Below are 17,266 nucleotides of genomic sequence, written 5' to 3' on the forward strand. Positions count from 1 at the left end.
TCCAATTCCAGGTAAGAGCTGTGACAACCAGCCCATTTCAGACAAGACAGAAGATGCCAGCTGAGGCAATCCCAAATGCCCAGCACTCATGCTCACTGTAGCAAACATTGGCAGAATTATACCAACTTTTTTTTTTCCCCAGCATCATGACAAAGCTTGTCCCAACAGTGAGCCTGGCCCAGCTTTTAAGTGGCACACAGATTACAAAACCTCACAGGTCGCTTTAATGCACTTTAACATGAGAACACTGCCTAAAGCATCACACACAGAGATACGTCACTCACTAAGTTGTGCTGGCTATGGTTTACAGCAGTCCTGGAAACCTGTTTCCCTTTATATTATCTCTCTCTGGCACTGACAAAATGGAAGGAAACCAATAGCAAGTTTACTCTCACAAACTGACCAAATCAAGTCCCCATCTCTATTCTTCCCTCTTATCTAGGAAAAAAAAAAAGCGTTCTTAAAATTATTTTTATTTACTTTAGGGCTTCAGAATTAATTAATTGAGTTTAATTTTTACTACAACCACAAAGTTTTGATTTCTTTATTGCTAAGCCAATAAGCTGCACAGGAATTCCAGTACCTTGCACAAATTTTTATCAGAGCCTACTTATGCTTACCAAAATTAGGTACCACTAATGATGAGTAGGAAAACCCAAATTAGATTGGATTCAAGCCAATGAATAAAGCATTTTTCACTGATTCCAAAAAGGAACAGTTCACAACTAATACATGCACAGAGGTCATACAGTTACACTGGAAAAGTGTGATATTTGCTATTAGCTGTCTGACAAGGTTGAGCTTCCTACAGAAAAGCATCATTAATGGATTCAGCATTCCTCCAGGTTTCCTTGTCAGCTTTACTGCAAGTCTTTGCTACTTCTAGAATTGCTTCCCATGCCTATCCACACATGCTGTAACTCCAAATGGTCCTGGGACATACTTGGCAAAGATTTATCAGATTTGTGATGATAGACTACATCAGCACATAAACAAGAAAGAAAAAAAAACAACAATCAGAAGGCCTGTGTGAGGTGGGAGAATGATGTTCACTGGTGTGTCACAGGGAGGTTCACCCACATGTACTGACAGATAAATGTGCATCACATGTGTAAAATGCATTTAGGCGTCCCCCCATTCCAAATCCTTTGTCAGGGCAATTACAGGTTACCTTACTGTAATGGTTACCCAACCCCTTCTGTTTCCTAACATACTGTGTTGGAAAATAAGAGGGTTTTTTTGCATAAAATAATCATAAAAACAATGCTGAACAAAGAGCTCAAGATTCAATATACTTGGATTAAAACTAAATTCTTCTTAAGTAAATTAGTCACTGCAATAGAAAACATCAGACCAAATTTCAGTGGTCAGGGGGGTCCTGAAAGTTTTGAGGGTCTGTAAAAGCTTGACAGTTTTAAAATAAGAGTAGAATTCAGTGAGACTTTGCTATTTGGGGGTTTTTAACAGCTAAGCAATGCATTTGATCTTTTTTTTTTTGAGATCTGACAGATATGGATAGATAAATATGCAAAATTAATTTGCTTAAATAAAATTCAATATGCAAAATTTGTATTTACCAACCTCTTATTGGCAATTTCACTCAGCTTCTTTGCTGAATCAGTCTTCTGGTTATTTAATTTCTGGTAATTGCATAGAAAAATAGCTTTTTGGAAGTTACACATTACATCTGTCTATTTCTGTCATTCGAATTTACACTGGGGTAAGTTCTTGATTTAGTTTGGAGTTACTGTGCCTATCTGTGCATCTAGAAGATGATATATTTCATCTGGAAACATTTACGGAGAAATGTCCTCAACCCACATATAGTACATTAAAAAAACATATAAAAGAGGAATGTATATTGTAATATTGTTACTTCAAATCTGAAGTTACATTAAATCAGATTGTCATCCGATTCCTTTGGGGTAGGTAAATTGTAACATGGAGTTTCTCAAAGATGAAAACCTCTTGGCCCAAGAAAACTAGTATTAAAATAGGCAGTTCCACATGTTTGTAATTTGTGGAGAAAGTGCAGACGGTGACAGAATAGTGTCTGAACTATTTCCCACTCTTTTTTAAATTTGTGTATAGCAAATTGATACACTTCAAGGTAGCAGCTGTTTAACACTAATGCCAAATTATAAAATAGTCTGGTAAAATTCAAATATACCTTGCGTATTTTATATTACTAAACCATATTTAGGATCACAGATTAATTTCAACCTCAGTTATGCCACCCAATGTAATTACAGATTCAATTTTTGTGATAAACTAAACTTACAGCAAGTTTTGCAAATTAGGGATAGCTTACAATATCCACATATCTAAACTGAACTTCACTGTAGGTATGTGCCAACACAAAAATTTACAATAATTGCTAGGCTGTGAAAACTTTTAGAAGTAAGTGGAAACACAGTGACACCTGCCATACCACCTGACATTATAATTATTCCAAAAACAAATTCCTACACTCTCCTATTGTAAAATGAAAGTTGAACACTCTGTCTTGTAAGAATTCTAGTTCTGGGATAGCTACATGTATCTTAGGAAAACTGATGGTACACATATTAACACCACTCACATCGCTGTCATATTTGAAGTTGTTACTTTGTCTTTTCCAAATACATCAAGCAAACTCCATTCAACAAGGTTTCTGAAAAGAAGAATGCTTACTGAAGTGTACCTGACAGAAATTCAAGGTTTCATTAGATCCTCATTGCTCTGAAAACTACACACAACAAGCACTTACAGAACCAGCAGTTTTGCATGAAAGTAATAGAATAACTTGCTCAAAACCTGGGGAAGTTTCTAAACAGATTATACAAATTATACTAGCATCTCCTCCTTGTAGGTTGTTGCTAGCAGTAAAAAAAACAAACCTAAAGTTAAATGAAGATTTACAACTCAAGTCTGCATTACTTGGCTGTTCTTTAAGCTGGGAGGGAAGAGGTCTAGATGCTTAGAACCATTACTTCTTTCAAAGTATCTTCACACTTTCTCATAGGAAAAACAAGTTACATGCTGGAGATTCAGGGCTGAAAACATGTTTTCTCCAACCTTTGTTCCTTTCTCATCAAAAAAATGCATGGATGTGTCAAACGTTAAAATGCTGAATGATACTAAATGTCTTTGATGTTCCTCAAAAATCTACTGCAATGCACCAGCCATTTATTAATGCTGTAACAAAGGAGTGGTCTTGATCAAGTAACCCCTAACTCGTTAGTGGTTTGGCTTAATCAAAAAATATTCACGTTTTTCACTACACCAATCACTATGAAATCTGTAGCAGTCTTCAAAACATTCATTGAGCAGGGCTGAACATTGCAAAGGTAAGAGCACTCATGCTGGATTTTATTTTCTGTGTGACTGCTCTCTTTACTTAACAAAACAATGCATGATCAAGGATCTTTGGCTAACTTGAGCTCCATCATCATATAAATTAAGAAGTCTAACTTTTCACCCCTCACTAATATAGCTGTGGGAAGAGAGTTCAGTTCAGATATTCCAGTTGAATCTTAACTCTTAATTTAAGTAAAGATGCAAATGCAATAAAGATTGCATATTCTAGAGAAAAAGAATGCTTCATCAATAATAGCTGGGATATTTTTTAAAGAGAAATGCAGCTTCCTTCCTCTGTGTGCACTTTGTACAGATTTACTCTAATGTCAGCTCTATGTTCTTACCTGAAAGACAGAAAAATGAAAGGAGGGGGATGGAACTGAAGTTGGCTTTGTATTATCTTTCCTGGTGCTTGCAACAGGAAACTAAAATACATTACTGAAGGGAGAGTGTCACCACAGAGTGGATACAAGAGAGCTACAATGCTTTAAATGCTTTTTCATACTTTAATGAGAATGGATTTTCTTCTTTTAGGTAAGTAGTTCCCTTACTACTGTGATCCAGAAAATAATCCTAAGTGTTCTAGAACCAATGTGTGGAATTAACACTGTGTTTACAATACTGTTTCTGTCCTAAAAAGAGAAGAGCTGGGGAGGGGTTAGAGACTGGCAGTGTTTCAATGAGAAAATGTATAAACCAGACAGCTTTTTTTTTTTCTTTTTCTTTTCTAAGACGAATTGAATTTTCTGAAAGTCTGACTCTGTGGAAGCCTGTTACATTCCCTGAACATTGTGGATAAGAGTTCTTGCAACCCATCCCTGAATGGGAAAGAGCATGTTATTTACTACCCGGAATCCCACTGAATATTCAGCACCAACACCCCTAAGAAGCACTCATTTCCCAGGCTGCTGTAAGCCCTGAGGCTGAAGCTGTTTCCTGTAGCCTACAAAAAAAAAATCCTCCCATTCCCTGAAGATGCTCCCAGGTCTCGTTTTACCCAGGCTGTGCCTGGGAACAGGAGAGGCTCTGGCTGTAGCCCAGCTGCCTACAGGAGGATGCTGCAGGTGGCAAATTCAGGATCCACTGATGCCTGAACCTTGCAGAGCCAAGGCTGGGGAAGGGCTTGGCATGGGCAGGGCTGAGTGTGATGGCACAGAGCCCTCCCAGCAGAGAAAACATCACCCTGGACTCTCCCAGAAAGGAGATTTGGTCTCTGGCCCGGCTGCCCCAAGTCAGTATAATTTAATCCTATTTATTCTGCTGAGAAGCCTGATTTGCCCTTTAGCTCTCTACAAATGAAGTGCAATTGATAAGGACAGCTATTCTTCTAGATTGTTTCTTTGTTTTGTTAAAGTTGAGAGATCAAATGCGATTCAAAGAATGCCATTCAACATGTTTAAGGGATGTCTTCAGAGTGGAAAGATTCCATTTGAAAACATCTGAGCCTTGCAGACAGCAAAGTAGCTCTTCAATAAAAAATTTCAAGACAAATATAGACTGGGGTACTAATCCTGTGAGTGCAATTTTTATTTGTCGCTATTGAGACAGCTGCTTTCCTTGTGAGATTAAAAGCCCCAAACATCTCAGAGTAATTTCTTATCTCTGATTCTAAGAACTGTCTGCATTTGGTGCAAGTGATGTCAGATGAACCCAGCAAGATGCAGTTAGCAAGAACTGGGGTGTGCATCCGTGTATGTCACAGGGGGACTTTTTTCCTTAAGGGTCACTTAATGGGAATTTCTTACATTGAAACTTATGTATTAGAGGAAGGGAGGAAAAAAAAAAAAAAAGAGAGAGAGAGAGAAATACACTGCCAAAATGGTAGAAATTCGAGTTTATTTAGCATAGGAAACTAGTTTGCTAAAACTATTTGGTTCCATGCATGTTTCCAGCCACAGTGCTGCTTTAAGTGATACGTGTCTTAAGAAAGATATCAGGACTGAATAGCAGCATAAGAGAGTGACAGAGTGACCTAGATCTCCTCTTTCCACATAAAAGAAAACTATAGCAATATGAAATACCATTACAGCAAATCTTAATTGTTTCTATTTAAAGTTATCATTTGAGAATAGATATTTGCCAGCTAAAGAAAAATTATAAATACTTGTATTTCTTTTGATACTAGTAAAGCTTATATTGTTAGTAAACAGGTGTGACCATCCTTGTACCCATTCAATTGAGGAGAATATTTGACACAAAAATGAAGGCTAGAAAGTTGAGAGCCAAATACACAGCTACATTTTCAGACCTAGGTTTGAATTCAAAAAGATCAGGCACATGTAGACATATGTAAAGTGAAACAATAGATTGTATCAAAACACTGCCTGTCAATCTCCTGGTCTGCTTTGCCAGTACAGAAACACGGTCACATGCTGATAATGACTGCTTGGAAAAGCCACAAAACACAGCACTTGTCTTGGTATTTTTCTTGGGTTTTTTCTCATTTCATAAACAAAGGAAAAGAAAGAGTTGTTATTATTACCAGCGAACTTGCAAAGGAGTATTTATCTTGTAAGTCTGGTTGAGAAAGTGTAATTTTATCTACTTCTTTCCTGATATTACAATTGACCAATGGCAATTACACAAGCACACAAAAAAAAACCCTACAGGAGTAGCTTGGTGTATCTGATACTCACAGAAATAAAATGCTACAAACCAAACAGTTGAATACTTTTGATGGCTTCCAAAACACAGCTAAATACTCTGATAGCTCTAGACCAATTTTGGAATGTGCACATGAACAGCATTTTAGGACATCTTTTTTCAATGGGCCTGACCACACAGCTATGAATTGAAGAGAAACTTTCCCAGTTAGTTCAGTGAGTTTTTGATGAGGCCCCAGGTAAATTTGCTGTGTCAGTACAGTCAAGTCATACAGTATCACATCTTACAACAGTACCAGCTATTTCAGAAAGTTGTTTTTAGCTGGGTTCAGGAGCATGATAACTGAATTACTCCTGTAGGATCAAGTGGCTTCTGCCTCCTTGGATAATCTTTACTTTGTGCTCTGAGCCATAGTGGGGACAGTGGAACTTTTGTGCCTTCTAGTGTTTAGGAAAATAAAATTTTAACTTCATTACTTTGTCTAGAAAAATGATATAAGAACATATAAGCTCACATATAAGAACGAAATGAAGATTGGCAAAGTCATGGTATATACAAATGCACCCAACTATTACATGTTACCTATCTCAGGCTTTTGCTCCAGTTCTGGCCTTTCAAGGACATAACATGAACTACCTCACTAATATAAACAACTAGAAAAAAGGTCATATTTAATTATTTATATGTATTATTTGTATCTATTATTCAGTTTATAGACAAAGGACAAAGTTATTCAGTAAATAAATAAATAATTTTGCTAACCAGACATTATATCAACGTTTATTCTGAAAAACAAAATATCAACTTTTACTCAGTTATTTTGAAAAATTGAGCTCTGTTCATAAAATCTGAGCATCATCTGGGAGCATAAAAACTTTTTGATCAATTAAAATAAATATGACATTAAGTAACATATGGGTGTGGAGTAATCTGCATTTTGATCAGTTGCAGAATGATGGAAAGGTTAAATCTAGGAATAATTCCAGACAGGACATCTGGGCAATACATTTGAATCTTTAGGTCTGCATCTAGAACTTGCACAGATTTCATGTGGCTCATCTCATGCACCCACAATAAAGTGCTCGTTTTGAAAGCTGCATCACAACTCACAAATAAGGGACTTCAACATTAAATTATTAGAAACAATTCATGCCCACATAGCAACCAAATATTATTTACATACCTACAGTGGTAAATATCAAATATATAAAAGAAGCCCATGAAGAATAATTTCTGTAGGACACAGATAAAATGCAAAGAACTCTTGGGAGTAATGCAATGGAGTAAAGATCAGAACAACAATATCAAAGCTCTTTTTGTCTTGGCAAACATAGAGACCCAGCACTGACCCAGTTGAAAGGATGTGCTCAGAGCTGTGCTCTCTATTCCTCTAACAGATCAATGACAGCGTGAGCACAAAGGAACTGCCACACTGGGTGTTGAGCAGAATTCAGTGTTGAGCTGAAACTTTACTTTCTTTTAGTGAAAATAGAAACGAGTTAAAGACTTATGACTGCTGCCCTCTGCAGCCATTGGCAAGACTCAGATGGACAAACCACCTGAAGAAGAGAGGAAGCCTTAGAAGGAAGAATCTCTATAATAACAGACATGGCTCATTTTAGCAGTCCTTTCCCTCTATAAGAATCACAGGGCTTTTCAACCATCTTATTCCATAATTTCACATGGCATAAACAATCTTACCTCAGCTCCTAAAGTGTGCCTGCACAGAACCACTGCAGAAAACTATCAGGTAATAAAATGAACTTCAAGCTACAGATTCATACTGCAATCTCTCTTCAAATAAAATTTGCACTGTATCCACCATAATGTTTTTTTTTTTCTCAAAAAGCATTCTAGCAGGATATAATTAATCTGAACATTTTCACAGAATATTCCTGAATGAGTACATCATTATATTGATAGACCTGTTCGGAATGGTAAATTCTTTTACTCTTATAGTATTACATTTGTTTGGAGATTTTGATTCAACTTTAGTGTTACTTTGAGTTAAGGATGCAATCTCTTCCTCAGTAATTTTTGTTAACAGAATGATAGTTCACTTTAAAGTGGTTGAAATATTTTACTTAAAATAATTACCAAACTTTATTAACAATATATTTTCAATGACGCCTGCAATTTTCCATTAAGTTTATTCAACCAAATTGACTAGGAGATTATTTCTTTCTTTCTACTGAGTCACATAAAACTCCTTTAAAATGGCACGAGTAGAATAATTAATAAATTTTAATAATGGAATGCATTGTACTAGGAAAAGATCATTATAGCACATTGTTACCCACTGCATCCCAGCTCTCCATTGTTTTGTTACTTTCATTCCTTACCTCTTTGTTGGCTCTGTCTGCTTGAACTAATGTTCCATTCAGACACGGCTCTACATAGTGGAGCTCTTCATTATACTACAGAGGGAAATACAAAGTATGATGAAAAATTTAATTAAAAGCTTGGAAGATACAAGTCAATTTAATGACTTAGAACTACAGTGAATGAAATAGGCACAGAAAGCAAGAACAAAAGGATTTTGTTCATTTTTAAAAGCCAGCTGTGGTATTTCTTTTCCTTTTACATGATTCTTAATTTTTCAGAGGTTTATACTTCTAAAGGAAGATTGAATGGATGCTAAAACTCAGGTAGACTTAAGGGTACTACATACCACTAGCTGGGAAAAATATCCCTCAAATGGAAATCTGGATAATATTAAGAGATCATCCTTGATACCTCAAATTGAACTCACAATTCTTTTCTACGTATAAGAAAAGTCCTGAAAAATATCTGTGGCACTGTCTAACATTTTCAAAGGTTAATACTGTAACAACTACACCAAAAAAATCTGTAAATTGAATCAATTCTATAAATGACTGACAATTTTCAAAATTTCAGTCAAGCAGAGTGGCTTACTATACACAAAGTAATGAATGTGACAGATCTTGAAGGAATTATCTGTTTTTTCTCACAAGGTGTAGGTTAGATAGCCTAGTCCTACATTCAGAAGCATCCTAAGCATTAAAAAATGCAATCTCATCTGCAGTCAGTAGAACTTGAAATGGATGATTGATTAAAATTTGAAATTTGGATTTGTTTCAAACATTTAAACCTTTCAACACAGGTCAGATTAATAAAGCAGTACCTTCAACAAATATTTTTCTAGATAGAGCCTTAAGTGAACTCCTTCTCCTGTTAATTCACTCTCCTTTTGAAGTAGGTAACTTTATAAATTATTACAAATCAAACTGTAAGGACATTGCATCTAGGCTTTAGGTGGTTTCATGCCTTCATAAAGGATTAAGTGAATCAGAACATCCACAGTAAACACACAAAAACAATCAGGGAACACATTTCACTAGATTAATGTAAGCATTTACTCCCTTCTTCCTCCACCTCAGTGGGGATAAAGAAAGCCCTCCCTGAATGACTTGTAACAAAAAGCTGTGTCGGGGTCTCTGTCACTGTGAATTCTCACTGCCTCCCTCTGCCTGTGGCTCCAAATTTGCTGTAGTCCCTTCAATTCAGCACCACTCCTGTCTCTACAGCACAGACCCTGCAACCTGATCCACTCTGGCCACCTGTCGTCACCATTCATTCCAGCAGTGCACTACTCACCACATTCATCAGCACATAATTACTCTTGCATAGGGAAGAGTATTTAATTTGAACTGCATGAAGGCACCGTGCCAGACTCAGTCCTCAGCTAAAAGGGAATATAAACCCAGAGTAACTTGCTGTTGCTGGATATTCAGATGATTTATATTAGCATTAGCATAGGAACTGGCTATACAGGAACAAGCAAAAAAAATACTTGAAGGGTGTATAAACATTTCTGCAGCAGATTTGTATGTTTCCCTAATTGTTTGATTGCCATCAATGTTATTTCAATGTGTGAGACTGTATGGACTTTTCTATTGTTCCACAGGTAATACAAAGTACAAGGCAAAGGTCTCCAGGACAGTTTGGAGTCACTGAGAGTGTCCCGTGTGCATCTCAGCCTCATAACAGTTTATTGACCTGATAAATTATGTACTTTCCCCTGTAGTTTCTCTCTTCAGACTGCTTTCCAATCTATCTCCTGACAGTCACTGCAAAATAACAATGCCAAATCTACACACCATCTCTTATAGTCCAAAGACCATACTCCAATCTATTTTAAAAAATAAAATACTGAAAATCTGTGATAGATGCTGGTACACCAGCCCCTACTCCCAAGCTTTTTTATGGTCATATACAGGTTTTTATCAATATGTTCTTTAATCAAGATACTTTCCAGTTAAGCCTGTTCTTAGTTTTATCTCTGTCATTAGAAACTACAAGAGCATACATTTATATCTTACCAGGCATAGTGTCTGCAACTGGCCAACATGCAATAAAATGCTAAAGGTTCAAACACCTGCATGTCAGTAAACTCAAGGTTTGCTAATGTTGCCGTAACAACCCTTTTTTTTTCTTTTAGGATCTATAACCACCAGCAAATAAATGAAACAACTTCCTACTCTATCAGGCCTTCAGGCATCTAAATAGTTTTAATTTCTGTCCACTAGATTTCTATTAGATTTAGCTACTATTTTGGGTAACTCATCAGGCTATGCACAGAGACTGTAGCTGCCCCACAACCCAGAGAGATTCTCAGCAGTTTCCCACTAAGCCTTCATGTTCCTCAGTTGTTCAGGATAAAGGATGTTCATGTCTTCACAGAGGATGTTCTTCAAGTCCCTTCACAGCCCCCTTTCATAGAAGCAACCTGCTTCAGAAATGGGTAATTAAAATTTTTCATTCTCACACACAGAACACAATTGGATAGAAAATGTAGATACTGATCCTTCTGAAACCCAGGAAAATTCTATCACTATTTCCAGCTGTGGCATCTAATTCACTTTGAGATTATTCCTACCAGAAATATATTAAGCAATGTAGTATTCATGGCAGAAGTAGCTGAATGGTGCCAACATGTGAAAAAGAAAACACAAAACTGGGATTCTGATGTAACATGTGAAAGCATTCAAGCAGTGTTTGCTGTTGAAACTTACATACCCACTTGATAAGATCCTTAATACAACTGTAACTTTCTGGTAAAATACCTAACTTATTCTTCATAGCATGTATTTGATTTCTTTGCCCTTGACACAGGGTGTCTCACAGTGATATGGGTGATGGTTTCTTTTAACTCTGCCAAATCTTTAAAGTGCAAAAAGTGGAGAAATTCTCCCTTCCTCCACCTCCCCACTACCTCATCAGTAACTTAGACTTAGTCCTACATTTCTTCTGACATTTAAAATTTTGTATTTAGTGAAATAACTTCCTGATCTGATTAACAACTGCTTCACCAATTAACTTGGCCAGCAATGCCCAGTATAGATGTCTTGTTAATTTACCTCAGTGAAAGCCTGCATTTAGCTTTTCAAGAGTTCTTGCATTATGCTATTTTCTCGCATTTCCTAGTGTTACATATCCCATTCCTCCATATCCTAGCATGTGATGTGACATCCTTGCACGTGACAGCAGCAGCTGGGAGTGCTGATACCTGCACAATTGCTGGCAATAGCCTCAGTTTTGCTGAGGGGAAGGAGGTAAAAATTAATTACCTTCCTTTCTGAGTTCTTCTTTGAAAACCCCAGTTTACTCTTGTAATTTAAACATGTAATTACACTGATATTTATTATTTTATTTACATAGTTATGGTTATCTGTCTTATTAATTCACATTATTTTCTCCCTCTTTTTATTTCTTTGCACAACAGACATAAAAATGTAAGTGGGCTAAAATGTGAACTAAGAGAAACCATACAGTTATTTAGAGAGCTGCTGGCCTATATTCTATAATAAGATACTATTCATATTCTGAAAATGAGATATATATGGTTTTAGCACACCTACACAAGTAGAATACATTTTCCTTAGCATTTTCCATATTTCTTCTTTGTCACATTTAAGCTCCCTGGCACAAGGTGCACAGAAATAAATTAAATTCCCATTTTGTTGTGCAACAATACACAGATAAAAGATTACACATTATATTAAAGCATATTCAGATATCAATTCATCCCAGCCTAGGAATCCAATCCAGAAAAGGAACCAAAGGAATTGTGTTTCCATAGTTTACTGTGCCAAACAAGTGGCACACAAGCACAGCCCACTGCTTGGAGACTTCATATGGAGGTTCATTTCGGCTGCCTCTCTTTGTCAGCCTGCTCACACATCAGCTCTACAGAATTTAATTATTCAGGCAAGCTGAAAAGTAAATTTAACCATGGTCTATTCTGGAGGAATTAAAAAAAAAAAAAGGAGACTATTTATACTGGAAAATTCTACATATTAATAGTGGGAGCTATACTACTGTGCTTTGAATTAAAAAATACTTTTATTCTAATCAATCTTGCTAAAAGGGTGTGTCTAAAGCAGTAAAACTAATTTAACATTCTTGGCTCGGTCAATATTTTGCTAAATCAATATAGAGTTTGTATAAAAGCATTTTAAAAATTTCAGCATTTGACAAAATTAGTACTCATTTTATGATAATATTGTTAATTTAATGCTTGACTTGGAATTATACTTCAAAGTGAATTGGAAAAATACTCCTTTTCTCTTGTTGCTGCAGATATTTTAGTTCATGCACCAGTGAACTGACCTTAAATTTTAACATTGGCAGCACAGAATCGCTCTTGTATTTCAATAATTTTTTTTGCAATTCAATCATCTAGTCCATCAATTTCAGATGGATATTGCAACAACCTACCCATGAAAGCTAAAATGATCTTTAACATTATCCTTTTATGTTTATTCTCTGGAAAGGTCTGCAGTGAATTCTGCTTTCTGATATATATACATTTCTATCTATATATATGGATAGATATGCAGAAGGACATACAAGTATTCATTCTGTTAATCACATGGCATAATAAAGCCATCCTGACACTCACAGTCACTCAAGTTCAAAATTTTGCTTCGTCTAGTAAGTACACATTGTTGCTCCAGATTTCCCACATTAATAAAGCTCTTATTCCACCTCAGAGTTTGGTGTGGGGAGAGAGGGAGGTACTTGGCCATTTGTTTGAGACTTGCAGATGCCCAGGAGCCCTCACAGAGCAGCCAGTCCGAGCAAGGACCAGCCGTGTGCTGTGTGGAGCTTCAGTCTCCACACATCTGGGCACATCTGGGCACACCCTGCACAGCTGGACAGCTCTGGAGGCAGAGGCGATCTGCTCCTACAGAGGGGATTTCTGGGACTGACATATGTGTATCCTTCCTATGAAAATCTGTCACATCAGCAGGCTGTGCCTGAATTACAAAGAGTGAGATATAATCTCACTCAAACAATTGTCTATAGATAAAAGCTGTATGGGATTTTCAGTGCTTTCACACCAGCAGCCTCTTGTGTGGGCCTTGTTGTGTCCTGTTTTGATCACTGAAACATCTCCGTTCTTGACAAATTTCATTTGCCCTGCTGGCACTTGGTCAAAGCAATGCTTTGGAAGCAATTTCTGCAGAAAACATAAATCACAGTGACTGGCTTTACTGTGTCCCCTCACTGTCTCTCACCCACCAAATTCTGAGAGCAGCTCATGGCTCAGCCCCAGCCTGCTTGTGCCATTCCTCATTCAGAAACCCACTCCCTTCTCCACAGCACAGGTCTCCCTTGCTAGTTTGCTCCATTTTCATGCAAACAATTTTTTTTTGTTTGTTCACACTGTTATTTTTTTTTTTGCTTGTGAGACAGCAAGAGGAAGCTGAGTCAGGGGAGGTTTAGGTTATATACCAGGAAAAGGATTTTAACCCAGAGGGTGGTTGAAGAGTGGAACAGGCTCCCCAGGGCAGTGGTCACAGCACCAAACCTGTCAGAGTTCAAGGAGTGTTTGAACAATGTTCTCAGGCACATGGTGGGATTCCTGGGGTGTTCTGTGCAGGGCCAGGAGTTGGGCTTGATGATGCTGATGGATCCCTTCTAACTCAGCATAGTCCATGTTCCATGACTTAGTACAGAACAACTCCCTACAAACTCTTGCTGCAGAACCCCAAGGCAACAGGAGAGTGCTTCACCCCCTTGCTGCCATTCCTGCCATGCTCCCCTTGTTCCCAATACATTTCTGTGGTGCCTCAATGAAAACCTTCAGGTTCAAATTTGCACATCAACGTCCTAATGAAATTAAACAGCTGAGCTGGTAAGCATAAAAACACATTCTCCTTTGCTTTTTCTACTTATTTAAACAAACACACACACTTCCATCCTAGAAGAGGTTCTACAGAGGAGAGAACCTACAGAGAAAAAAAAATTACCTCAGACAAATGCTGTAATTAGCACAGTAATTAGGTTTCTTTCTAAAAATCCAGAACTTCTGATAGTAGCCAAGCACTGCAGGAGGGAGAGGGCCACAAAGGGCCCTCTTAGCCAGCTCCACCAGCACCAGCTGTGGCTGCAGACACTGCAAGGTGCCCAAAAGGAGGCACAGCAGGCTGGGGGCTGTAGTGCCTGGAAAGGGCCATCAGCAGCTGGAAACATCTGGAAACACAGCTGGGAGACTGCCATGGTGAAAGGGGTGTGCTGCTGGACACGGGGGCCGTGGGTGACCCCAGCCAGGGTGAGGTGGGGACACCCAGAGGGACGGTGGCCATGGGTGACCCAGCTGAAGGGGACAACAACGAGCAGGGAGGGCACAGCCAGGAGGGACAGGGAGAAGCTGCAGTGACAGATCAGCTGCTGGAAACCAAGCCCTGGCCCAGCTGCCTCGGGTGCTCCTCACCCTGGCAGGGGACACTGGAAGGGCAGCAATGGCACTGGGCACAATTTCAGCCCGGGCAACTGGGAGGAAAGGCTCAGGCGGGTGATTCTTCCCTTTCCTCAATGCAAATTCAGTGAACAGAAGCTTGTGGTAATTTGTCAGTAATTTATAAAAAAATTCCGTGACACCATGGTGTTTGACACACAGCTCAGTTCATTTTCAAATAAGCTTTAAACTGGAAAAAGTAATGACTAGTTTTTCATACTTTTTAAAACGGTATTTGCACAGTATTTCCACTGTACTGCTTGGGCAAAATCATTAGTTTGGATTCAAGCTATGCATGTTTTTACTCTTTTTTTTTTTTTTTTTTATAGATGAGCCTTTTGATTTTCTAAAGTAAAATTTTCACTTAAAAAACAAACTTTTCTTTTTTCTTCCTAGATAATTCCCAGTAACTGTTACAACTACTGATAAACAGAGATTATGCACCAAAAAATGACTGGTCAGGCATCTTAGTAATTACTTTAGTTGAAACATTCTTTCAACTTACAGAAGTTATTTAGATTACAGTTAATGACATTTTTTTAAGGACAGTAAATATTTTTTTGGTAAAGTATGTAATTATATTTTTATACAACATGAGTTTCTGCTAATTATGCAATTAGCATGCAAATAGATTAATATGAAAAGAGCCTGAACTGTTTGCTATACATTAAAAATACAGTATATGTATATATACTTCACACACATATACTTTTCTATACAACCTCAATGATTTACACTTGTGTCTCTGGGGTCATTTAATTTAGTACACAAAGAACATTTGTCCCTTGTAGCAAAAAAGACCAAAATCTTCCTTATATTCAAGAAGCTGAAGACGTTTACGCATTGGAGAAAAACCATTTATTTATAAAGTATTAGCAAGAGAATATCAGCAAAAGAAAATTTATTTAACAACCAATTCCTCCTCCCTTCCCTCTCCTGCAAATCATAGTTCTGATGTCAGTTTTGGATTTGTTGAAGTCATCCTAACCCACAAGTTTAATCCCATTACTCTTAAGTACAGTAAAAGCAGCCTCTTGTCATAGCTTTAAAACTTGTACCTGTGCCATGGAAAACTCACTGCCACACACCAGAGGAGCTTCTGAGGATCTGATTTCTCCCTGTTAGTAAACACCAGCAGCCCCTCTACACAACCTGCACATACATACATTCCAGACCAGAACATGAACATTGAGGAGTTATGTTGGCATTTCATCATGCCATGCAAGCCTTAGAAAAAGCTAAAATCTGAATCTGTTAATTCTTACATTTTACAATTCTTTACATTTTGCAATTTGCACAGTATTGCAGGTGCCAAGGGGGAACAGCAGGGGGAAAGGAAGACACACTACAAAGTTAAGATAATACACAAAGTTCAAGCAAACTTAAAAAAAAAAATTACTACTCTTTTCAAACCCAGACTGAAGACCACTTCTTGAAAGTAAGTCATAGACAAGCAGTCTGACATCTCTGACACTTGAAGAATCTCACAGTGAAAAAACAGTGTCTGTCCAGTGGGCTCAGATGTCACCTTATCCATCACCTGTCTACCACATTTTTCAAGTGGCTTGAGTGAAGTAAAACATGACAGATAGCAAGAAATGATGGAAGAAAAACAGTAAAAAAAAAACAAAAAAACCTGAGACACTCACAGCAATTATATTGAAGAAGTCATCATCTCCAAGGGTATCCAAAATAGATGAAACTGTCTGTTTTGCAATAGTCAAGCGAAGCCCTTTCATACTGCCACTGACATCCACTAAAATTACCACATCTTTTGGAGAAGTTGCTGCCTGGATGTACCTGAGATGAAAGACAAAATTTTTTTAAAATACTTTCTTTTTCATCATTTTAAATTTCTTAAATACTGCCAGTCATCAATTGCCTACCACTTTCTGTTTCTGCAGTCAAATGCAATGACTCCATTCTCATCGGGTTCCCATTTAATTCCTGTTTAAAAAAAAATAGAGAATAAAATATGAAATTAAATTTTCACAGTACCTGTTCAAAATGTATTTGTGGTATTGTGGCTACGTAGCAGTTAATTGAGTTTCCTATTTTAATCTAACAGGCACTGCCATCATAACATAGGAAATACTGAGGAGAAGAAAAGCTCCTAAAATAGGGCAACTAGAAATATTTTTTCCTTACTCCTTTTTAGTCAACTGTAAGGTGAAACCTCTTCAAGTCTACTATGTTCATTGCATTATTTTCACAAAATTCTTGCCATTCTTGGATGTTGGTAGTGGAAAGCTTTATCACATCTTGCCAAATCCTTTGCAGACCTTGAGCTCTTCCTACCCATGGCTGACTCCAGCAGCTCCCATTACACTTCCTGCTCCACTCACAGGTCATACTCTGAATTTGCACTCACATCACTATGAGCAGGTAATATCTCCTGGTTACCAGAAGATATATGATAAAAATAACTCCAAAGAAAAAAAAAAAATGACAGGAGAATTCTTCCTGCTTTTTGCACTCATTTTCTAGCACAAAACAAGAAAGAGCATTGAAAATAAGGACTGATATTTGAAATATCATGGAGCTTGGGAACTGAAA

The 17,266-nt window shown here is 37.5% G+C and overlaps 1 protein-coding gene across 4 annotated transcripts in view; it reads right to left on the reverse strand.

The window, feature by feature from the left end:
* CACNA2D3 (calcium voltage-gated channel auxiliary subunit alpha2delta 3) overlaps window positions 1-17,266 on the reverse strand; it is a 386,281-nt gene that overhangs the window by 197,024 nt on the left and 171,991 nt on the right. For all 4 annotated transcript variants that reach the window (XR_015806076.1, XR_015806075.1, XM_088171533.1 and 1 more), the window contains exons 7-9: window positions 16,597-16,657; window positions 16,360-16,510; window positions 8,286-8,360 (exon numbers count right to left, since the gene is read on the reverse strand). Coding sequence is in view for 2 of the 4 variants with exons in the window: in XM_088171533.1 (XP_088027659.1) it covers window positions 8,286-8,360; window positions 16,360-16,510; window positions 16,597-16,657 (287 nt within the window). In the remaining 2 variants the exon portion in view is untranslated. The remainder of the gene's footprint in view (window positions 1-8,285; window positions 8,361-16,359; window positions 16,511-16,596; window positions 16,658-17,266) is intronic.

The sequence above is a fragment of the Sturnus vulgaris genome, chromosome 11, assembly GCF_052056855.1.
Source record: "Sturnus vulgaris isolate bStuVul1 chromosome 11, bStuVul1.hap1, whole genome shotgun sequence".
Classification (NCBI taxonomy): Eukaryota; Metazoa; Chordata; class Aves; order Passeriformes; family Sturnidae; genus Sturnus; species Sturnus vulgaris.